The following is a 25,319-nucleotide window of genomic DNA, read 5'->3' on the forward strand; positions in this document are numbered from 1 at the left end:
GAAAGAGGAGCTGGTACTCTCATTTGCTCTATTCACCAATGAGCAGTTACACATAATAATTAAAATCCTAATGGCCAATATTGTGCCCTTCTGGTTGTGTAGCCTTATTGGAGTTCACCGATTGGGTCTGCGTTGCTCCGGGACAGGAGGAAGGAAGTCAAAATGACACCGAGTTGGTTCAAATAAAGAGTTTATTCTGCTCTCCGGATAGCAGAAGGCACTTGTGTGATTAGTCCCCAGCAAGTCCAAAGAAATGACAAGTTTCATGCAGTATTTATATCCTCCAGACATCCTCTCCCCCTTCCCCAGCCACGTCAACTTGTATACGCAGGTTGACATCACATATGTTCCTGCTCTGTACTTCTGACCATAAAAGGATCTTCCTCTTCCTACTCTTATCTTGGAGGAAGAGGTCACCATCTCCGGGAACACGCTTTTAGCGTTTTCCCCGGACATTGGTCTTGTGCATATTTTGTGGTCAGCACATAAGATAAAGTTCTGACGTGTTTTCTTTGTTCCCCTGGAGAGTCAAGGCCATCCCTTGCCGTGACTGATAAAGGAGAGAACTGTTTATGCAGTTGTGTCCTTATTATGGTTTTGCTCAACAGTTCAAGTTTTACACATTTAAAAGTGCTCTCTTTTGAAAGAATAAAAAAGGGGGGGTTGAGTCAGTTTTTAAACTTACTACACAGAAACCCATTCCTTCAGTTGTGCCCTCTTGGTTGTGGTATATCACACAGTAAATCTGAAGCACCTATTCTGTTTCATGTCTCTATATCCCTTGTCAGACCAGTAGAAGCTTTTCTTTAGCAACACTCCATCTGTGACTGCGACTTACAATATGGCTTGGTGGCTCTGCTGTTAACTCTGAGGCAGAAGCTACACTTTAAATATTAACTGTGGTTTTTCTTCTGTTTGCCTTGAGAACCACTGTGCATAGGACTTTGATTTATATTCCTTATGAGGGTGCAATACTCTGGGTGCCTCAACCAAAATCATTTACAAGGTCTCCAGTGGCATCCATGGGGAAAAGGGGCAGCTTTGCATACAAATCCATAGACTTAACTGTTCTCTTCTTTGTAGTATAATAGGATACATGACTATGGCCCAATGTTTCTTCTCAATGTAGTTGCCACTTTCTCATGGCTAAATCCATGTTGATCAAATAACCTTTGAATAATGGAATTGTGGGATTCCTTATCTGGACATTTTGTGATCCACCCATCCCATGTGTTTTCATTACTCAAATTTTACCAGAGCAACGTGAAATTTAGCCATGGAGAAGTAACTGCATAACATTTGAATCAGGCATAAATTTATTTGCACGAGTTGCACAAACAATGTAAGGAATGTATTCAAAAGCTAATTTCTTTTACATTTTCTCTATATCCTGTTCACTTCTCCTTCCTGCCTCAGTACTCTGTCATGTGTTAACTATAATTTGTTAATTGGTTTAGTGTTCCACAAATATATTATAGAGGTTTTTTTAAATAAAAAAGCCCAAGCATAATTTGTTTAGAAGGTCAAAAATATAATGTTCACACACAGTGTTCCACAGCATGAACCACAGTTTTGTAGTGTTCATTGAAAAATACTCTGTGAGGTTTCCAGTGGGTTGCTCTTTTCTTTCCCCCTCCCCAAACAGTCCCATCCTATGCAATACTGCAACCAATTTCTGAAAGTCTCCCACATTTTCAAAGTAGATGTCAAAAAACCTGTATGGCGTTAATCTCACAGCTCTCTGGATTGTGGTCCATGAATACATTATTCCATTGAACATTTCTGCTAGTGAATTACTACATAGAAGATTAAATATCACACTTGTAGCTGACTCTTAAATCATCAGAATGAAACATGGAATTCCTTTGCTCTTCACCACATTCTCTAAAGGTTACTAAGAGCACCCAAATGCAGATATCGCTTTGGGTTTAGTGCTGCTCCAAAATGGTATGTATTATTATTTAAACGTCCATGCCAGATAATCATTAAAATTTTGTTGTCAATTTGCCTTGAGGCTTTCAGTTTTCTCCGTTGTAGCAGTAACGTTTTGCTGGCTGGCTTGCAGCAGATTGGACTTGGGCTATTTTGCCATAAGGAATTCTGTTTTTCTTCGTTTATTGTTTCACAGGTGCATAAAAAGAGAAAAAGTCTGCATATGTAATCACTGGTTGTTGTTTTTTTCCAGCATTCTGTGAGGAAGGGTGCAGATATGGTGGGACATGTGTAGCCCCTAATAAGTGTGCCTGCCCTTCTGGATTCACGGGAAATCATTGTGAAAAAGGTAACATTCCAAATTCTTATCAGTGACTTATCCTGGCTCATAAAATGCTGCTTTTCTTTTCTAATCAATATACAGATTTATTTGTTGATATTTATTTTTATTGGTTATTCTATAACTGAGTACTCCTATCATGACATGGTTTATGTAGCATACTTTGAAAACTTCCCCATGTCTAATAGCAAGATATTCTGCCGGGTTGGATTTCATATATATATTGTAGTTGCATGAATGTGGGCAAATATTATAGATGGCCAGAAGCTTCTTATTTCCAATTCTGGCTGACAGAAATTCAATCGGCGGAGGTGGTGTGGTGAGGAATGATCAGCTGATAGATGCACAAATGTTTTCATGTGCTGATGAGAGGAAAAATGCAGGGACTTGGATGTGCAAACTCTTGTGCATGCTTGTCAGAGAGTAAGCTTGGATAATTGTGCACAATGTAGAGAAGTGTTTTCAAAGGCTGCAAGCAACAATAGTGAAACTGCTTTTGAGATTCTCTACAGTAGAAGGGCTTTTCCAGATGCTGGAGAGCAAGGGAGAAACACATAGTCATCATCCTCATCAGGTTTATTTGTCTGTTGTTTTTCCATAAATGTATTGCAGTTTGCAATAGCAGAATAGCAATAAGCCATTAAATTATACCAGGAATAACAGACTACTACAAAATACAACCTACCAAAGCATTTCAATACTATGAACAAAATATTTCATAAGTAATAACGACCCATTAAATAGATGCAGTATAAGCTATCAGTAATCACAAAGTCCTTAAACCAAATAATAAACATGCAACTGAGCACCATTCTAGTGCCTCATAGCAGTGTCTGGTTGATAGACTTATTTATTAAAATGCTTAATACCTTAATAAACCTACTCCCACAGGCAGCTTTCCAAAACAGATGAACACCCACAGTAAATGCCCATAGGTTGCACAGAGAAATTAACATTTTAAAAAACAAGAAGGCCTCCTCCCTCATAAGTCAAGCAAGATGCTAAAAATATATATGACATGGAATTGTTCTCATTAGAATTAGTATAACAACTACTACTAAATTATTTATTAAATATATATACCGCCCTATACCCGCAGGTCTCAGGACGGTTCACAGGAGAAAATTACGATATAAAAACACAGAATGCATAATCAAAATGCCTGTAGTTAAAACATAAAACAATGATTTTAGTTAAAAGCACAAAATAATGAACATATTCAAAAGAAAAGAAAACCACAAGCCAAGCCAAACACGCCCTCTCACTTGAACCTTATCATGAGGCCATTCGAAAGAAAGTAATAGACTCTTATTCTAAGAGGAGTCCCTCCCTGGAGATGATGTGTTGCCAGTGGGGGGTTTCCAAGGGGCTACTGAAGTCTTTCAGGGTGGTGCTTCCCAGCAGACAGCTGACAGAATGTGGCTCTGCTTCTCTCTCTCCCGCTGCCTCCCTTTCCCCACCTTCCCCCCCCCCCAGCAGAAAAGGAAATCTACAAGAGGGGAGGCTTCAGAGGCCAAGTGCCTCCCCTCAATCCCAGATGACCTATCTACAGAGGGAACTGCTGCTGCTTACTTGAGAGCTTTGGTTATTCCTCTTTCAGCATTTATTTGTTTTTACATACCTGCACAGAAGTTGCTTAGAGATACTTTGCACATAATACATGGATATCTTCAAAGATAGGGTAGAAATGAAGAAAACTCTGTGGAGATAATAGCAACAATTGTAATATCTCTGGGTGGGAAACAGATCCCCACCCCCTGAAATAGATGGTTATCTTTAAGGAGTACCTGGGCTACAGAAAAGTGATAATCTCCTTATATGAACTATGCAATTAAATTATTGAAAGAGAGAAAATTGGGACTGTTTTAGTTATTTATTCCACATCCTTTGTCTGATGCTACTGGATTATGCTATAAAAGGACCGGTTTGCATTTAATATATGCTAGAAAATGTGCTATATCATTTGAAAGACTGCTAGTTGATCAACATAGTTTACTTGTAGATTTAATTGTGGGAATGCATACCTTTAGCATGTGCCCAACTTATATTTCTTTACCGTATTTATATAGCCACCTATCAATACATGTTCTCTGGACAGCTTAAAGAACAGGGAGTAAGATGCAATATTAACATATAATATAATTAAAATGCAAAACTAAAACCATGAAAATACAAGCTAAACCCTAACTGCAGAAAAAAATAAAACAAATTAGATATCTCAAATTAAATATATTTAAAAAGCCTGAAGAAATAATAAAAAGGTCACTTTACCAAAAAGACCACAGAAAAGAAACCAGGTGGGCCTGACTGATAATCAGGCTCAAATGCGTACTAATTTTTTCATTACAACACTTCTGGTGAGCAATTCCAAGGGGCGAACTGGAGCTTTGGCTTACAGTCCTTTTCTTTTCTTTTCTTTTCTTTTCTTTTCTTTTCTTTTCTTTTCTTTTCTTTTCTTTTCTTTATGTTCCTTTCTTTCTGTTGTTCAGATGGCTATATTGGCTTATGTGATTAAAGAAGATGGCTTAAATTGGGCACATTTTATATCCACTATGAACTCTTTTTACAGTGCATCTCAGGTGAAAGCTGTCGGCTTAATATGAACTAAAAATAGATGAAACTTTACACCTTAACCCATAGTGGCATACTCTTCATGCTGTAGAATTATCCAAAGAGAATAAAATGATGTTAACTGTATTCTCATCCATAGCTGGAATGCACCCAGGCATCTATTATCCTACAGAAATGCATAGTGAATGAACAAATACCTATAGTGAAACAATTTGTTTTCACTGACCTCTTGTTCATTATGCTGCATTCAGATATGTCCTTTGCGGTGGCACAGGACAATTTTTTATACATTATCTGCAAGAACAGAACATTTTCTATTGGCTCAACTTGTAATAGTCTAAATCTGTTTTAGCATCTAGAAATGTGTAAGATAAGCTTGTGACAGTTAAAAACCATTACCAAAATGCAAGTAGTTTTATTTTCTAGTAAGAATGATCAGTAATTCATTAGCCACCCCCCACAGAAGTGATGATATTAGGCTCAATGCAGATTTAGTGATTGTCAAATGCTCAGGATTTATGTTGATGGCATGTGCAGAACACAAAGTGAAGATGATATTGGAGCTTTAAGTCAATTGTGCAAATGCATAATGTAGCATATTGCTAAGAAGACTTTACTACTAATGGTGGCCTTTGCAATTTAGATCCGATTTAATTAAACATTACAGTGCAGCTGTGGACTTGCCTTTGTATACAGCAGCTGAGGCAAGATTGCTGAGGGCTGGCCCACCCATGAAACAAGGTAAGGTGACTGCTTCAGGCAGCAGGATCCACAGGGACAGCAGATCCAGTCTTCAATGATTGCCTTGCTCACTGCCACTGCCATGGTAGAAGTGATGGCTGTGGCGTGCTCCGTGGAGGCTAGCTCTGACCCCTCTTTGGAAGCTATCCCCACCATGCCTCCACAGTGGCCTCTTAATGAGTAAGAGTAACTGTTGGTCTCCTCCCATCTTGTTCTCAATGTATATCTTCCTTGTTTCTGGAGCAGATCTCTTTCTTCTCAAGCCAGGGAGGGATCTCCAGGTGCCAAAATGTCTTGGGCTGGCCCTGATTGCAAATTTTACCTAGCTGCTTTTTAACTGAGACATCTAGTTCCTTATGATGCTCTGTAGTGTTTCACTGTGAACAATTTTAGCACCGAAAAACATGTTTTTGAGGGGTTGAAGAGGTTCTGGGCCAAGGCATGGAGGACACGTCCTACCATTAATTTTTTTGTTCCCTCCCCCCACCCCCTATTTGCAACCAAAATTTTTCTCTTTTCTTTATCATGTTACCCTGGAGCCAATCAGGGACCACAAAAGTCTTAATGTAATGACAATTTATATCTAATTGTCTTTAGCTGCATGATGACATCAGTGAAGGCAAAGCCAGTCATTTTCTCTCACTGTTTCTGGATGGAAGCAACTGGACTGCCACTTCTAATTGTGCCCCAGTTTTGCTGTGACAGTTTCATTTCAGCAAATCAAGCAGCACTGGGAAACAAACATTTTATGCTTAAAAGGGGAGGACACTGTTTGAGGGATTTAAAACTGTGGTGAAAAAAACAGAGTTTTCTTTCTTTTTGTTTGTTGGGTTGGTTTAGCTCTAAAAAATGCTAGTAGTTCTGGCACTGACTTTTTAAAAACTACTTCTGCCTTGGTGTTTTGTAAAACACAGCATTTGAAAGCATGTTGGTATCTGTAGGCTCACAGACAGTCAACATTTTGCTTAATAGTATACTTCTGTCTATCATAATGATAATGATGTCTGTAACAGTGAGATATGTAGAGTTAGTTCTGTGACAGTTAACTAATTTTGAAGTTTTCTATGTCCATATAGGATAATTAGGCATTAAAGTTCTTCAGCTTCACAAGGTTGTGAGATGCACAAAAAGGAATAACAAATCTTTCATATAAAATCTGGACATACTCATATATCTAAGCTCCATAAATATATATATCCTTATCTTGACAAGTACAAATTAGGCACTATCAAAGTGTTGAAATCATGAGACAATTGTATTCAAGAAACCATTTGTCTCATAAACTAGGAAACATCAAATATTAATTTGCTATTTTCTAATGCAGTAAGAGTAAAAGAAGTTGAATTTATCTAGACTGATTCTTCTTCTAGCCACTTCATTTTTTGATATCACCTAATGTAACAAACTTCCTTACCACAAGGAAGTGAGCATCAAAGAGATTTTTGAGATTTTTTTTATATTGTTACAAAATCTCTCCAGACCTTGATCTTCGCCTGAACAGAGAGCTCACCTAAGCACAGCAATCATTTCTTCTTTGGAAATGGACTAATTTAGTAACCTGTGCAGTCAAATATCATGAGTTCTTTACTATTTAAGAAGTGCAACATCTTAAATAGTCTTCAATAGTGAATTATTTTTTTCTTTCAGCATGAAATATGTATTAAATATATCTTGTAGGGGCTTTCATGTGAAAGAGTGAAATTCCCTTTCTTATTTGATCGTATTGAAGAGCTCTTCTTTGTACACTGCCAACCTAGCCTTTGTGCACTTTGGGAATGATACTCATCCATCTTTTGAATGAGACATAAAATGGAGGCCCTGAACACTTGTGGTCATTAAAGATCCAATAGAACTTAGATCCAATTCCAGCTTTGGTAATTACTTTGTGTGCCTTCTCTCACAATTTCAGTATTCACTTTTCCTCTTAAAGTGTTGTACACTGCTGCTGGCACAGAATGATAGAAACAATTTCACCCCAGAGGTGGCTGCATTTCAGTCACTGGTGAATGATTGGTTCTTATTCTGAATCCACTTACAGTGCTATAATGGGAAGGTAGTTGCAATGAATTCTGAAGCGTTGTCACACCAATCCTAAATAGGGTACATTTACTTGGAACAACATACCATTGATTTCAGTGGAAATAAATTTTTACTATTTAATATGATTATGATAGAAATTTTAGTAGTGCATGTAACATTGTAGAACCGTAATAATGTTTACTGATATATACCAAAAGTTCTACCCCACTATTGTTTGTGGTCTCTCATCCAGGATTACAGCAAATGGATTGTATCTAAAGGTGACTTTATGCAAGAGAAGTGCTTTTGCTAGCTTGAGGCAGACATCTGTGCCACATTCCATACTGTTCCATACTGTTCCAGAAGGTTCTCCAAACTTCAAGAGATGCTTTAAGGGGCATCGGGGGGCTGCATTGCATAGGGAGGTTGGCAAAAATCAGGTGCCCTGTCTTGCAAAACCACATTTGGTTACCATCTATAAGCAGTTTTTTAAAAAACACACACACCATCTGCACTATTTTTATTGCTTTCCAGTAAACAATAACATAAAACACTAACAAGCAAAACACACAAATGAACATTGTACCTTATTGGTCCGAATATAAGCCGTACCCGCAAATAAGTCACACCTTTAAAATTCAGGGGGGGGGGGAGAATACCCGAATATAAGCCGCTCCCTTAAAATTCCACAGGCACTCACACCCATTCCGTTTTACCATATGTCTGTTTCAGCAGTGATATCGTAAAAGCCAGTCTTTGTAAGGTCGCAAATTTAAGCCACACTTTTCACGGTTGGAATTTGGAAAAAAAGTGCAGTTTATATTCAGGCTAATACGCTGTATAGCACACATAATCCTTAAAATGTCTATCAGATATTACAAACATACACCACCACCCACCCACATGCACAATGCTGACCTCTGCTTTCAAATTCTGTAGGACTTGGATGGATCTTCTTTCCATGACTCCATGTTCACATTGAGTATGAAGTGAAGCTAGGTGTCACTATGTTAATAGTAGTAGTGGTGGTAATGGTGGTGGTAATAGTAGTAGTATACCACCCTTCACCTGAAGATCGCAGGGCGGTTCACAGAAAGAAACAAAATAAGAACACAAGATACATAATAAAACAAAAGCAGAAACAAACCAATAACCCCCACTTCCCACAAACAAAGCCATAGAATGTTAATCAGCCAAACACCTGGTTGAAGAGAAACATTTAGTCTGGCACCTAAAGGTATGTAATGAAGGCGTCAGGTGAGCCTTCCTGGGGACAACATTCCACAAATGGGGAGCCACTGCAGAAAAGGCCTGTTCTCATGTTGCCACCCTCTGGACCTCCCATGGAGGAGGCACATGAAGAAGGGCCTCAGGTGATGATCGCCGGGTCCGGTTCAGTAGTCATGACATCCCTCCCAAAACTTTGCTTTGTTAACTGACTAGATAGCTCCAGTTGCCACATTTTGTGGTGTCAGCCATGCTTCGTTTCTATATGCAAGTTGTCAGCAGGAGAAATACAGTTAAGTTCTTATGAAGCAAAGTATTTTGTTCATTGGGAAAGTAATGAATTAGGATTTACAGTTTGAGACAGTGTTTGTGGTATTTCTTTTCATCTGCAAGTAAACCTACACATGGGAGCACTCCCGTCACATATGACAGAAGTTCCCAATTTCCTTCCATCCCCTCCAGGATTTGTTTGCCTCATGAAATAAAACAATTCTCTTAGAAGTGAGGGACAAGACGATTCTTAAGCTACTCTGGACCCAGTCCATTCAAAGGTCAAAACAAGCAGCTTGAATTAAACCTGACAGCAAATTTGTACCAGGGAAGCTAGTATCTGAGTGCCATACTATGATCTTGCCTCCTGGTATAAGGCTGAACTCTGACAGCCATATTCTGAAACTATTGACATTTCCAAAGCAAAGTGCATATTTTTTTTTAAAAAAAAAAAAGCCAACCCAATGGTACAGTTAGGCTATTTAAGATACCAACTGTAATGATATTACATCCAGTTCTCTCTTTGAGGTGGTCATGTGTATACTTCACCTCAAAATGGGGTGAGTCAGTTCTGCTGCATTTTGAGGGCCTTTCTGTTCATTATGTCACAAAGACCCCTCCTGAAGACACCACTGTTTCTGGTTGACAGAAATGAATAGTAAATAATTTTGTAACTTTGTAACTCTGAAACCCAACCCAGTTGGTACAGAATATGGCTGCAAGAGTAATAATTCAATCATCTGCACACTTACTTGAGACTAAGAGTCATTGAACATAACTTGCGTAAGATTGTCCTGTCTCTTTTTCTCTTCCTCCTTCAAAGTAATAAATCTGACTTGCAGGGACCTTTTAGATTAGAAAACAAGGAAACAGAAATCCTTGCACCACTGTCTGCAGCTCCACGGGAAGTCTGGCTGGTACACTTCTTGGAATGCCTGTGGAAGCTGCTCATGATGAAGTCCTTCCACACATATTCCAGGAAGCATTCCAACCAGTGTGTGTGCATGTGCGGGCGGGGGGTAGTGGTATGAAAATGCTTTGTTTCTTTAAAAGCCAAGAACAATAATCTTGTTTGGGGAAGCTTTTAATGTTTGACAGATTGTATTTTAATATTTTGTTGGAAGCTGCCCAGAGTGGCTGGGAAAACCCAGCCAGATGGGGCGGGGTATAAATATTATTATTATTATTATTATTATTATTATTATTATTATTATTAGTCACCTTATAAAGGAAAATGAAGCCTAAAAATGTAACCAAACTGTTGTGGGGATTAAGAATTTGGGGAAATTGTTCACAATTTGGTACAACACAAGTTAGCATTGTTTCTAAGTAGCATTTGAAAGTAAAATGTGATGTTAAATTGTTTCAGGATTGTGGGTTCGAGCCCCACATTGGGCTGCAAGAGATTCTTTCATTGCAGGGAATTGGACTACATGACCCTCGTGGTCTCTTCCAACTGTACAGTTCAGTGATTCTATATTGACAAAAACTGTTCACACAAATGTCATTTTCCTTTCTTCCAGTGTCAAAAGCTCAGTATGTAGCAACCCAGTGATTAATATAATTATGTTTCTTCTGCTATCACCTTTTGTCATAGACAGCTTAATATGGTCCAGAGGAGATAATACATTACAGGCAATTTTACCTTTTTAATTTTTGTCTCCTTTGTTCTACAGCCTTGTGTTTTAAGCTAAAATCATGACTGTGTGATAGCCTTATCAGTGTCAGAATCTCTAGTATTATTTATTGCCTAGCTGGCTCTAGTCAATCATGCACTTGTGCTCAGACATATTCTTACAACTATATCAGAATGATAAGTGGCGATGTCTTAAATGACTGATACATCGCTTTCTGACTTTAATTAAGTATCAAGGTTACCTCACTTGTATTCTGAAAGTATCCTATTACAAATGCTTACAAGTGTGCTTTGTATCTTCTTATTGCACTGTAACGGACATGGGGATGGGGTAGACTAGGAATGTAAATGGAAAAATAAAATATAAATAAATTGAAACTAAAAGGGGGTCCCATGTTGCAGGTACTGTTGAGAATGTGTTATGGATCTGAGAATGTTGAATAAAACTGATCTAATGTATCTTTCTATCTTATAAAAAGCTAATGGTTAAGCAGTACCTATGTGGTAGAGGCAATAAACTTAAAAGTAACCTGACTTAGAAGCTGATAATAAGAAAAGTGCATATCTTGTGCCAATGAAATCTCTACTACTAGAGAAATACAGTGAATGAATGAATGATTTATTTGTAATTTTGAAACTGAGTTCCATGATAAATATATGTGACTATTTTGTTGACTTTTTTTGTGAACAGGATTGAGGGGTGAACAATGCTATGCCACAAACAATACAACACATGCTGACAACTGCCGCCATATTAGTCTTAAGCTTTCCTTTTGGTTTATCTCTTTCTTAGGGTCTTAAGTAGAAATCCTAAACATGTGTGAATGTTGCTTCTTCTTCTTTGCTTGTGTGTTTTATAATTTGTTTCAGAGTCCCTTTATAATTTTCTTTGGATTGTTTTAGACTTTTTATCTTTATGACCAATAATAAGCACTTTATGAGTCCTTAGTGGCAGTTTTGTAAATTGGTTGACCAAAATAATAATAATAAAGACACTGATTTTTAAGTTTGGAAGTCAAAACAGGAGAACAAACTGCATGGTTAGGATAGTTTACGATGCCCAGACAGTTCGGTGCACAACTCAGTTCTTGAGTTTCTACTTGGATATAACACTACTATATACAGTGGTACCTCTGGTTACTGATGCTTCAGGTTACAGACACTTCAGGTTACAGAGTCCGCTAACCCAGAAATAGTACCTCGGGTTTAGAAATCACATGGCGGCGGTGCGGCGGCAGCAGCAGGAGGCCCCATTAGCTAAAGTGGTGCTTCAGGTTAAGAACAGTTTCAGGTTAAGAACAGACCTCCAGAACAAATTAAGTTCTTAACCTGAAGTACCACTCTATTTACAATTTGATGCGTCATAAAATCCATTGAGTGTTTGTTTACATCTTGAGTATGTTATTCAACTTTCTCCTAATGCTGTGTGACCAAATGATGCTAACAACACAATGCTATGCACACTTGCTCAGAAGTTATTCTTGCGGTGTTCAATAAGGCTTACTAACTAGTATATGTGTAAAGTAAACCCGTGAATTACGCACGTTTGACTTGTGCACATTCAGCTTTATGTGTTCAGCAAAAAATAAAAATAAAATAAAAAGAAGGGGGTGGACATCCAGAAAAAAGGACCATTGAACCAATTTGTTTTGACTATACATGATTTTGGCTTTAGGCGTGATCCCCAGAATGTAATCCCCGCATACGTTGTGGGCTTCCGGTATACAGTTGATACTCATTGGTGTGTGAGGTATCCATTCTTTTGATCTTGCATAGATATTTTGCTGTTCTGACATACTGGGTAACAACTGCATTTCTCCAGTAAGAAAATAAAGCTCAGAGTTCATTTCTTCAAAGGCTGTTTTGATCTCCAGCTGAAAACAAGATTATTGTCTGTTTTCCAGCCTCCCTGAGGTCAGCCACTGAGATATCTCAATCTGTCTTCAGAGCATGTTATGGAGAACTGATGAAAGAAAAGGGACAGTTTGTGCCACTAAAACAAAACAAAAAACATTTTTCCTTCCTCATATTTCCCTCTGTAGGTATTCAGCATTATATATAAGGGGTGCTTTTTTATTCATAACTGTCCTTCTTTATATAGGCTATGATCCAAGAACAAGTTGTACAAAGGAAAATATTTAACACAGTTTGGATTCCAAATAAAATATTCAGTGATATATTTTTCTTCTTTCAAGGGAAGATTGTGCCCCAGGTCCAAAGCCCATTTCAATGATGTTAAAGAATGTGTCATCCAAGGGTGATAATAGTTCTGGGAGTCTTCACACAAGCTATTCACTGTGCACAAAGCTGTAACAACTGTTTCTATGCGAACTGCAGTTCGCACTCCAAAAGGCAACAAAATAAAGATACAGTGAAATATTTTGAAGAAAAAAAAGATTTACTACAAAGTGAGTTTGTATCATCTATAGCTTTGTTCTTAAATAAATGAAGTTACCCAGCAAACCTGCTGTACTTACGTGAGCACAGTTTAATCTAGATTGCAGTTCAAACTATTGGCACAACTTTCACGTGAACAGCATATTTTTTCCAGGACTTCACTGGCTTCTACCTTGACGTGCGATTTAAGTTGCTAGTTTTGATCTGTAACACATGAGCCCTCTTCAGGTACAAATGCTCCTTTGCAAGATGCACCAAGGAACCCTGCCTTGGTGTGTGTGCAAATAGCTCATTGGTACCTGTGCAGCTGTCTAGAAATGGAGCCTTTGTGCATACAACTGTTCTCAGCATATCCCTGCTCCCTTCTTGAGTAGCGTGGAAGTGTTAATGCATAAAGAGGAGACTGGGGCAATAGTGGACAGCATGGTGGGGTGGTGGCAGAAGTCAAAAGTTAAAGCTGCATTTAGCATGATGAACACTTACGTAGTCTAAGACATGCCAGAGTATGAAAAAAGTGGAGATGAAAAGGCTGGAAAACAAATACCTGAATGGAATGAATATTTATGGAAAACCTAGCTTTGTGATTATGCACACAGATATAATTGGCTATAATTACAAAACATTTTTTTGTCACTGGAGGCCCAGGTGGCTCTGGTAGCTTGGCACACCTTCCATTAACTTTGGCTTGCATGACAACTGTGGCTGTTCCTGAACTAAGGTAGCTTAGCCCTGTAGTTCAGGCATTGGTAGCGTCAAGATTGGATTACTGTAATGCACTCTGTCTTGGGTCTTCCCTTGTGCTTATTCTGGAAACCACAATTAGTGCAAAATGCTGCAGTGCAGTGCGGCATGATTCCTGAGAGGAGTGAGACACTGTTGTTTATTACACTTTGGCTCAAAGATCTGCACCGTTTGCCAGTAGGTTACTGGGCCAAATTCAAGATGTTACTACTAGTATATAAAGCCTTCAACAGCTTGGGACCAGTTTACTTGAAGTCTTGCCTTACACCATATGTGCCCACTAGACTACTTTGATCTACAAAGTGCCATGTAATGTTCATTTTGCAAGAAATCTTACCTTTTAGTGTGGCACCTCCTCTGCTCTTGAACTCCCCGCATATTAATATTAGGGAAGCAACTTCATTGTACTGTTCTCAACACCTGTTAAAATAGTGTTTTAGACAAGCCTAGCCAGAGAGGTAATTTGATTTCATATGTTTTTAAAACTGTTGCTTTTATCTGTGGATAAATTTATATACTGTTTTGAAAGTCTATTTCTATTGCTATTTTTAATGAATAGTTTGTGATATTTCATGTAAACTGCTTAGATATATTTTAATTGATATATAATTCTTGATAAATAAAATTATGAATATTTATTCGACTTACTATCCAAGCAACTTGCAAAACATAAACATAAGATAGATAGATATCTGTGTCTGTTGGTCTTTATATTTGTTACACATCTTCGTTACTTATCTTTATCTGTGGCCTTTTAAACTGTGGGGTGGGGTATTGCTTTTGTTTTTAATTATGGTATGTATTTATATGGTAATGCACACAAAATCCACACCATAACAGCCACAGGAAGCTTTGGCAGCATACTAATAGCAAAACAACATCATCTTAGTTCATCAAAAGTAGAGGAGGGGAAGAAGTAAGTTTTAACCGAGCACCAAAAAGATGTCAGCAAAAGCATCAGGGAAACCTCGCTGGAGAGAGAGAGATGGGCAGCCACAATTTAAAAAGGCCCTCTCCCTGCTCATCACCCTCTGACTTGTAAAGAGCCTTATAGGTGAATGCTAGCACTTTGAATTGGGCTTAGAATCATGGAGGCAGTCATTGCATTGCATTGCATTGCATTGGTGTTATGTAATCTGTCAGCTGTCAAGCATCAGGCAACCACTTTCTGCCCTAAAAATATGGGTGAAACCCAGTATGCTGCTGTACTGCTTGATCCTTATATAATAGACATGCAACATTTGTGGGAGCTAAATAACTGCTGAAAAATAAATTATAGCCCCATACATTTTCACAATGTCATGTTTTCTATTCTGCATTAGTTATCAGCACCTTATATTTAGCTAAAACCTAAAGCCACTATGTAGAACAAAGCCAGACAGATCACCTTTATATCCTCCTTTTGTTTGTGCTTGCCCTTAAATTGAAGGATATGAAATTAAAGCCATTTGTAACTGCTATAATATTCAAAGAACCACTAAATATACCCTTTAAGCAAAATGGTAGTCAAAGAGCCTTTTCTTTGAGTAGTTGGGGGTAGGATTTGACCTTAATTCATGCAAATGCTCAGTTATTTCACATAAGTACTTTTCTAGTAAAATGCATCACAGTTGAAAGGCAATGATTATCTTCCTTTGTGTTGGGGGAAAAAAAACCCCTCAATAATGTATTCATATTTATGGGGTATATGAGTTATTAGTCTTTCATAATCTTGAAGGAATCATGACTGCCTTTCATAGCTGATTTGACACAGTTTATAGTTTAGGATAATGGGTGTTAGCAGTGGGAGAAAAGAACTATATCCAATTTGCAAATGATTAAATATTCCCATATGGCAGTCAAGACCAAAAACAACAGCAGCAGAGAAATCTATTGTCCTGAGAAACATTTATAAAGTGGAATATATATTCTATACAGAGAATTCATGTTAGTTGCTGTGACTCTTAAAAATGTGTGTGTACCAGCTTCCTACTATTATATGTTTACTTTAAAAATGGGAACAGTGTTGTATTTCCACACGAGCTTTGACTTAAATATATGAAATTCATGACTTGGATTTAATCTTAGGCTGCCACATTATTAACACTGAAAAAAATAGGAAATGTTCATGAATTTCTGTTTATAAAAGGTTCCAAGTGGGCATTTTCTACTTCAGGATGGCTGCCTGTTCTGAAGGAGAGGTCATTCCACTTTTCAAACTGCAAATTTGCAGGGGTGGGGACTGGATCCAGGTCTCAGGTTAGCAACACATTACAGTAGAGGAACAAAGGCCAGTCTTTCTATTTCCACTTTAGTGTAGCTTCCTCACTACTACATAATGCTAACAAGAGACTTTAATCATTGCATGCTTAAATGTCGTATTCCTTGAAGGGATATCTGAGAGAATCCTTGAGGTGGCCATCATCTGGAGATAGAGTCCAAGGATGTATTGCAGAAAGATGTCACATCTTCACTCATTCAAATTCACACTACCAATGATTTTGTGGGTAGATAACATGTTCAGGGGTTTTTGTTTGCTTTCTTTAAACAGGAAATTGATTAGGGGTGAGGGGTGAGGTAGAAGGATCAGGCCATCTTCAAATACCTCCATTAAAAATAGAATTGATTTACCTGTGCCTGGATGATGGTGCTACGTGCAGAAATAACCCAAATATCAGTTCTCATGGGGGGCCAACACACTCTCACAGGGGAAATTGTGTGACATACCTGATGTTGCAGCATGTCACATCACAGCATCCTAATCCATGGCACATTTCCAGTGTATGATGTAAATCATCCTGGGTTTAATCTAATATATTTGAAATGACATTTGATCCCTCAGAGGCACATTTCCCAACATGAGAGAAGGGCCCCCAATTTTTGCCAATTCCCCCTTTCCTCTGCAGGGAGTTGAAGTGGCACAGCAGCATTGTAATTCTCCCACTGCGTCTAAATGATGAATTCCCATCCTGGCCATTGTTATCCTGACATCAAAGTGAATCATAATTAAATCTGGGACATCTTTCCATGTATCAGAAGAATTAACTGGGCCTACTTCATCCTTATGTAATTAATTAATTAATTTTGTATTTGTCCTGCTCAGTCTTTGCAAGATTACTATTTGCCAGTGCAAATAGCAATTACTATTACTAAAAGTTTTCTAGTCATTCCCAAGAGGCTGATAGCATCTGGCAAACAAGAGCAAACAGGAGGGAGAGTCAGACTTTAAAGTTGACCTATTAGCTGGGAAGTAACTCCACATGCACTGGATAATCGTACACTTTGAAGGCTCAGGAGCATTGCTATCCAGTCTGGAAAAATATGTCTTTCACTCAAGTAGATGTAGACAGTAACTGATGTGGCAGCCATCTAACATGATTATAAAGTGAATTGCAAAGAAAAGCAGCCAAGCCTTTCCAAAACAGTACAGGTCATTGAGGTCTGTATGCTGAAAGAGCTATCCAGTTTGGCGGCTGGAAACTTATTCACCTCCTATTAGCATTCCTAGGCTTCTGATTCTACTGTGAACTACTGTTGTAATTAGGAAGGCACTTTATCCTATCGTCTTAACATTGATACAATGGTTTCTTGTTCTATTACTCATAAGAATAAAAAAATTATTGTTCTTAATATATAGTCTCTGATGTCCCTTCCTCTCTCACACACTTTTCTTGGCATTGAGCATGTTTTGTCTTCCATCACTTACTATATTCATAATTGCTTTCTGAATCCTTTCAGATTTGGAATACTTTTTGAACTAGGATATCTAAATCTGAACAAAACAATTCTAGCGAGATCAATGCTGACCTGATTCTTTTTAAGTTTTAGATGCTTATTTTAATAGATTCTCATATTCACTTTTTGTATGTTATTGAAATATATCTTGTGTGATCTTTTTCAAAAAAATCTTGCTTCCATCCCCGAATTTAAGGGTTAAGAAGTGCTACAGCAGCTATTGTCTTAGGACCAATGTATATACAATATAATTTCTCATATAAAATTAAAACAATCTTCTGAAACCTTTTTCTGGATGCCTCCACTCTTGAAGCTTAGGCAGGTGGCTACAGGGGAGAGGACCTTCTATGTGTTGACATCCTTATTTGTGGAAGATTCACTTTTCTATATTCTAGATGCCAGACTGCATCCATTTTGTTTGCCCAAGCCTTTAACAGTAACTGATATTAGTTGACTCAAGTTGTTTTATTGATATGTCTGCTGTTAATTGATTTGTTTGCTCTTTTATTCTTGTTTATGGTTGTGTTGTAACATGAAGCTCATAGGTGACCTTGAAAGCTAAATTTTTAATGGAAGGTCACAATATTTGGTTGAAAAAATAAATAGTGAACCTGATAGAAATGTTAAATTCATTGTGGTTTCCAAGGTAGAAAGCATAATTTGTTATTACTGCCTGGTTTTATAGAGCTGGTGTTGATTTTCTCCATGACACATGGGATCAAAATCAGTAAAGTCTGCAGTCCTCAAATCATGACGTCTACTTACTAGCTTAGGGAATGATTTAGTTGTAACTCTATTGCAATATACTTAGAAAATTAAAACCTCTGTCATTGAACTGACAGACCTGCAGTCTTAGATTTTAGCAGTGAATTTCTCTGATTTGATATGCTCTAAATTTTGTTTAAATGTCATAGATTCTAGTCTAAGGAAGGCATTTAACAGAATACAGTAGTGTCCTGTAAGTAAGTATATTGACTTGCAAAATGAAAAATAAGGAAGGTGACACTTGTGTCCTGTAATGTTAATATGATGTAGTATCTGGGACTACGAATGTTTAAAGGTTTGTTAAAATATGGAGCACTTTTCAGACTTCAGGCCTTACATGCTGCAGTTTTATTGTTCCTGACATTTTTAGACTAGTAGAGTAATTGAGGCAGACACAGCCTGCTACAAATAGACCGCCAACCTCAGTTTTGCTTCCATCCTCCTTACCTGTGGCCAACTGTTACACTGCCACGCTCTTTCATCAAAACAAAACCCTAACTTTAAGGGAGGGTGTAGGATAGCAGGTGGCATAGGTCTTCAAAGAAAATAGAACAAGCTCAACATGTTATGCTGGGGGTGTTTTCTGCTGTCAGGGACCACACCCCATGATTCCTGGCCAGTTTTATTTTCTGGGGTTTGTAGTTCAGACCCATTATTCCCAAAGGAAAAAGGTGCAGCCAGTATTTCATTTTGGAAGGAGGAGATGTCTGCAAGATTGTGCTTTACCACCTGCTACTCGCTTTCCCAAGGTGAGTACTTTTCCTTAGCAGAGGGTAAAGTGGAACTAGGTGATGGGGGTATTCCAACAGTTGATCCCTTTGAGCATTTTCTTTTGCATTCTCAAAACTCTCCTGAGACATTTGGAGAATTTGGCAAGAAGTAATGAAGGATCATATTGATTTTCAGGGGCCCAGACTGTTTGCACATCACTGAGATCAAATGAGGCAGTTGCTCACCTAAGACAACAAATTTTGGGTAGTATTTTGGGTACTACTGTGGGCATCAATTTTTTTCCCTTTTTCTAATTAAGTTTTGAAAGTGCATACCAGTTGTTTAGGAGGATCTGTATGTGTGTGTGCAATACTTGACAATCATGGGCCCTTTTCCCTTTTGGGTTGTGATTGCCTTTTTAAGCCCCCCCCCCCCAATCCTGGGCTTTTTAAATGCCCTCCTCCAGCAACATAATGCACATGCCCCCACCCCAAAATTAAATAGGAAAACCCTGATATTTGTGAGGTTCTTCATGACAAAACATCATGGGATAGAATATTATGCTACCTGTTCTGATGCTAAGTTAAACAGGCTAGTTGTTTCTATTGGGGTTTTTTTGAGGAACACCTATATATTTAATTATATATACGTACATATCTTGAAATAAATTAGCTAAAAGCAAGAATCTTCTATACTTATTGCAAGGTCCTGAATAAATGCCTCTGTTTCCCTGACAACACATTTTAAAAAATATTGACAGTGATGTGTCTAGAAGATCTTGTACCTACACTAGAAGAATGTGAATGCATTTCATTCAAAAGGTTGAGTTGAATTGTTGTTGTCCCTGAATGACACATGCATCAAGAAGGCATGTGAGAAGCATAAATAGTGATTAACAAAACATAGGGCCATAGTCACTTAGAAGTACTAGTGTCATCATAATGCAACAGAAACAACACACTGCTGTGCTGGAAAATAGCCTTGCGCATGAACTAAGTTTCTCTTGAATGAACTAAATTTCTCCTGAAAAGTGAAGCTGGAGATGCACAAAACAATCATAATTACCTGACTTCTAGTCAGGCTATGGCACTAAGTTTGCTGAATGAATTTTTGTCTGTTGTTCCTTTGTGCATGAGCAGCTAAGCACACATTGTGAAGAAGTGGTTTTCAAAAGATAGAGACTTCAATAGCATGTCAAAAGCTTTCTTGTCAAAATTCCAACTGGCATTTTGGCAGTTCCTTGGTCATGCAGTATATCTAAGTGTCTAGCTAAACATTCAAATCAATGATTTGTTCCTCCTGGTGAGAAGCCCTTATTTGGAAATTGAACCTATAGTGTGTTTGCCTTCAAAGATAAATAAAAAGAAAATGGATTGCCTGACCATTTATTAAACAGAAATGAATGTTCAGAGAAAAGTCATTTTGCTTCATCTTCCATAACCATTTCTCTTATCAAGGTATGTCATTAATGTCTAGGCATTCTTTTTTGAGGAAACGTAAGCTATTTTGCTTTAGCAATTTTGGTACAAAACTATCCTTAAGGAACTTAGATTTCCCAAGCTTTTTTTTGCTTGCTGCCCCTCTTTATTTGAGACTTGCCTCAGAACCTCCAGTCTCTTTACAATAAATAATAGAATCTTTTATACTCTACCAGCAGATCCACAGAGTATTTAGGAAGATTTCACAGACACTTTTTAATAATCTGGAAGATGTTATGGAACAGATTTGTGTTTTCCCTGCCTGGAAATAGCTCTCAGCATTACTTTCTTCCCATAGAAACTAATGTATTCAAGAGCCTGATCCCAAACACATCTGAGTGTTTGAGGTTGTCAATAATATGGGAAACGTTTCCTTGTCATTCACTTATCATTTGAAATTCAGTGTAATCTTGGCTTAAAATTACATGAGCTCTTTTGTCATTATAGTACTCAATCTTCATTCTTATTGAGAGAATGCTGGTAGCTGAATAAAGTAACTAAAATATGGCAAAACCCGATTTACTATAATCAAGAGATGTATAATTGGCCTATAATCACTGCCTACTTATGCTATCCTTTTCTCTTATAGTATATAAAGAATATCCCCTCTTGAATGAGTGTACACAGATGTCAAGATCATATATAACAGCTGCTGCATACAAATATAGGTAAAATAATTATTTACAAGGCTAGATTCTAATTAGCTTCCAATTTAGCAGAAAAGAGGGCAGTAAATGATTAATTTAGGTTCTTTTTTCCATACTCACGAAATAATCTTCCACTTTAGCTCAAAAGATTCTTTATAATTATTTTTTGCGTCCCTTGTGTACTCAATATGTCTAGAATCAGATGGCCAGATGACAGGGAGAGATGAGGGCCCCACTACAAGTAAAGAAGAATGGTTGATCCCCTGCCATTTGTTGCACAGATTCAAGCTGCCTCCAGGCACTCCCTCCCATCTGTCTAAAAGTCCTGTGAAGAGCTGTTAACTGGTTGTGACAGCTGGCCCCATCCCCGCATCTCATGTGAGCCATGCTCTGGAATGTCTGCAACAGGCTAGGCTCTCCTTGTGATCTGGAACCATGATTATATAGGGTTTGGGATCCTGGCGGGAGCAGACAACTCATTGGGTAGGCTACCCCATGGCCCACTTTCTCCCAATGTGTGGTTGGTGTGTAGAGCATGGCAGGGGATGCACTGTTAATCATGTGAACTACAATAAAAATATATGAAATGGCTTCAGTGTACATAAAAAAACAAAACCTGCCACAATTATTCACTTTAAAATGTGTCACCTAGTGGTGACTTCCAGATAGAAAGCCATTTGCAGTCAGGTCCAGCTAACCAGTTAGGAAATATAAGGCAATTAGCAGCTTTGGGCCTCTGTTCACTTACCTCATCTGCCTCCATTCCTCTTCCCCACTTCCTTTACTTTTAATATTTTGCCATTGCTAATGTGGTGGAGGAAGTGAGAGCTGGACCATAAAGAAGGCTGATCGCCAAAATATTGATGCTTTTGAATTATGGTGCTGGAGGAGACTCTTGAGAGTCCCATGGACTGCAAGAAGATCAAACCTATCCATTCTTAAGGAAATCAGCCCTGAGTGCTCACTGGAAGGACAGATCCTGAAGCTGAGGCTCCAGTACTTTGGCCACCTCATGAGAAGAGAAGACTCCCTGGAAAAGACCCTGATGTTGGGAAAGATGGAGGGCACAAGGAGAAGGGGACGACAGAGGACGAGATGGCTGGACAGTGTTCTCGAAGATACAAACATGAGTTTGACCAAACTGCGGGAGGCAGTGAAAGATAGGAGGGCCTGGCATGCTCTGGTCCATGGTGACATGACTAAACGACTAAACAACAACAATAAATGTGGTGGAACATAGGAAGCTGCCTTATATCAAGTCAGACCATTGGTCCAGCTAGCTTCCTGGCAATAGCTCTCCAAGGTTTCAGATGGAAGTCTCTGCCAGCCCCACCTGGAGATGTCAGGGATTGAACTTAGGATATTCTGCATGCAAGGGAGTACCACTGATCTACAACCCTTTCTCCATGGCAGTGCAACTCCCCATAAAATACATTATCTTTTAAAATTACTTACAAGTGCAAAGTTACTTATATTCAAATGTTCAAAATAGAACGTCTTCACTGAGTTGATCAGAAAGGCAAGGCACACAAACTTTTTAAAAAATGGAGGAGAGGATTATGTGCTTTCAAAATAATACCTCAGAATCCTAATGTCTACACCTGATGTAGCTAACCTTTGAAACACTGAACACAGTAAATACTTCATGCTGTAATTTTAACTCTAAAAAAATGCATATGAGAAATAGTTCAGAGGAATTCTGATTGTATTAAAGCAGGGGAGGCCAATGAGGACTATAGCTCACATCAATTGTACATACAGACTTACCTAGGAGTAATGACAATGGAATTCACAGGGACTTACTTTTGAGCACAGTTCTGGCACCTCTCAGGTGGTTTCCATTGTAGGCCAGTGCTCCTTTCGCCTACTTTTTGCCTTTACATACTTCTGAGAAGCCCAAAACGAACATTTAAAGTCAAAATGGAAGCTGGTCAGCATGTGTGAGTCTACACTTTTTTTCGATCTATGACTCCACCGAGCTCCTAGCTGCTCTTAGCTGCTATTGGTCAAGCTATGGGGTAGGGCCAATCCATATTTCCTTTTCTTCAATCCATCACCTGTATAGCAGTGGCATGCTTTAAGCTTTCCAGCCAGGCCTATACAAGGGAGGTGCAGGCGCATTTAACTGACCTGTGTCAGAACCAAGGGCACCTGCATCTGTTCAGGGCTTCCCAGAGGCGCCTGGCAACTTACTGTAACAACTTCATAGTGAGTTCCAGCACCTGTTTTTCTTGGGAAAAAGTACTGCTTCTGAGTAGATGTGCATAGACTTGCACTGTTAGTTGAACATATATTGCTGATAATTCTGCTGCCTTTGTACTGTATTATAAATATTTTAATAAATGTTATTGCCAATGACTGAAATAAAGAAACAGGACTATTTTATCATGTGTCACAGTTTTATTGACCTTGATTCACCTGAAGTTTCAAATTTTGTACTAGCAATACTATACCCAGCACATGTATTTGGTGAGGAATAATCCCCTTTAGTATTTTTAAGTGACTGGTAGCATAGTCCGAATATGTAATCTTGTTCCATGAGCATGGCAGGTTATTGTTTTTACAGCACTTTGAACTTGCAGAGAAATAAAAAAACTCCCTAAATTTAATTAATAAAATAGTAGCAAATTTAAATTATAAAGAAGGCAATAAATGGGTTCCAAGTTGTTAACTGCACATAGAAATAGTTGCGCTCTTCCTGGAAATGATAAACACTGTTTTCAATTTAAAACCATCAACCAGCACAGCTAGCAATTGTTCTCGGTGTCAGGGGTATGGCCTCCATTGTAGCAGTAAGCCAATTATGCATACTGCACTGCTTCTCTTATATTCACTTCCCTTAAACTGTAAAGAAGGAAACAAAAAGCCACGAAACAGATTACCACACTGGATGATTTCAAAACCAAATTAACAGAAATGCTAGCCTCCTTGTGGCTTTTGCACACGCTACATGTGAAAAGAACAGCTTCACAAAGGTATTGCACGTTTAGTATACTTCGCAGAAACAATATAATTTCCTTAAGGTTAGAATAAGATTAGGCATTTCCTACCCCATAGTATGATTCCATACTACACTATCCACAGAGATCCAAAGGGCGTCACATCACATTGCCCCACAAAGACAGTATTGACGGGATAGCATATCTTTTGTGGTGTGGTGGTTGTTGTATATCTTTGGTGGTGGTGGTGGTGGTGGTTGATTTCTTTATACAGTTGCTTATTCTTCTGCCTCAGGCAAATATATACAGTGGTACCTCAGGTTACATATGCTTCAGGTTACATACGCTTCAGACTCCGCTAACCCAGAAATAGTGCTTCAGGTTAAGAATTTTGCTTCAGGATGAGAACAGAAATCATGCTCTGGCGGTCCGGCAGCAGCGGGAGGCCCAATTAGCTAAAGTGGTGCTTCAGGTTAAGAACAGTTTCAGGTTAATTACGGACCTCTGGAACGAATTAAATACTTAACCCGAGGTACCACTGTATTCTGAAAATGAGATAGTGGGGATGAAATCATTCTGTAAGGCCATTTTGGGCAAACCATGCCCACCTTTCCCTTGCCTGTGAACATATATTTCATCAGATCTGGGATTCTTCAAGCTGCTATTAAAATGTAAAAGGATTAGCAGTGCACTCCTGATGCTTACTTGTGAGTTGTTATCTTGAATTCAAACTAGGGGTGCAGAGGATCTGCCCCTTGTGCAATGGGGCTTCTTTACTTCTGCACCCACCCACCTACCCACCCCAAAGTTGGCTCTAGAAGCAGCTAGAAGCATCCTCATTAATAATTTGAAAGGGGAAAAAACCCACCCATCTATGTTCCTCTTCTGTTTTCATCTGTACCAGTATTTCAAGGGTAAGATTAGTAGACCCAGGGAAATTTCTCTTTTAGGCAATTACATTTTCACTCAAGATGTTATTTTAGCCTTCAGAAATGAAAAGGAGTATTTTTCCCCTTGTCATTCTAATATATTGTTTAATTTTCCAATATTAGATCAAGTTGCCAGAAACTTCTCAGTGATGGGTTTACAAAGCCACTGGATATATAAAACTGAATAACTTTGCAACATACTTTCTTTTGCTTTAAATAAAATGTTGAAACCATTACATACATACTAGAATATTAAAAGGGA

The 25,319-nt window shown here is 38.3% G+C and overlaps 1 protein-coding gene across 4 annotated transcripts in view; it reads left to right on the forward strand.

Moving 5' to 3' along the window:
- The window catches only part of NELL1 (neural EGFL like 1), a 382,749-nt gene that overhangs the window by 301,143 nt on the left and 56,287 nt on the right, over positions 1-25,319 (forward strand). For 3 of the 4 annotated variants that reach the window (XM_082195852.1, XM_082195851.1, XM_082195853.1), the window contains one exon: positions 2,186-2,281. The exons of the other annotated variant lie outside the window; for it this stretch is intronic. In XM_082195852.1, the coding sequence (XP_082051978.1) occupies positions 2,186-2,281 (96 nt within the window). The remainder of the gene's footprint in view (positions 1-2,185; positions 2,282-25,319) is intronic. 4 annotated transcript variants of the gene reach the window in all.

This window comes from Podarcis vaucheri (genome assembly GCF_965113315.1).
Source record: "Podarcis vaucheri genome assembly, chromosome: 1".
NCBI classification, from domain to species: domain Eukaryota; kingdom Metazoa; phylum Chordata; class Lepidosauria; order Squamata; family Lacertidae; genus Podarcis; species Podarcis vaucheri.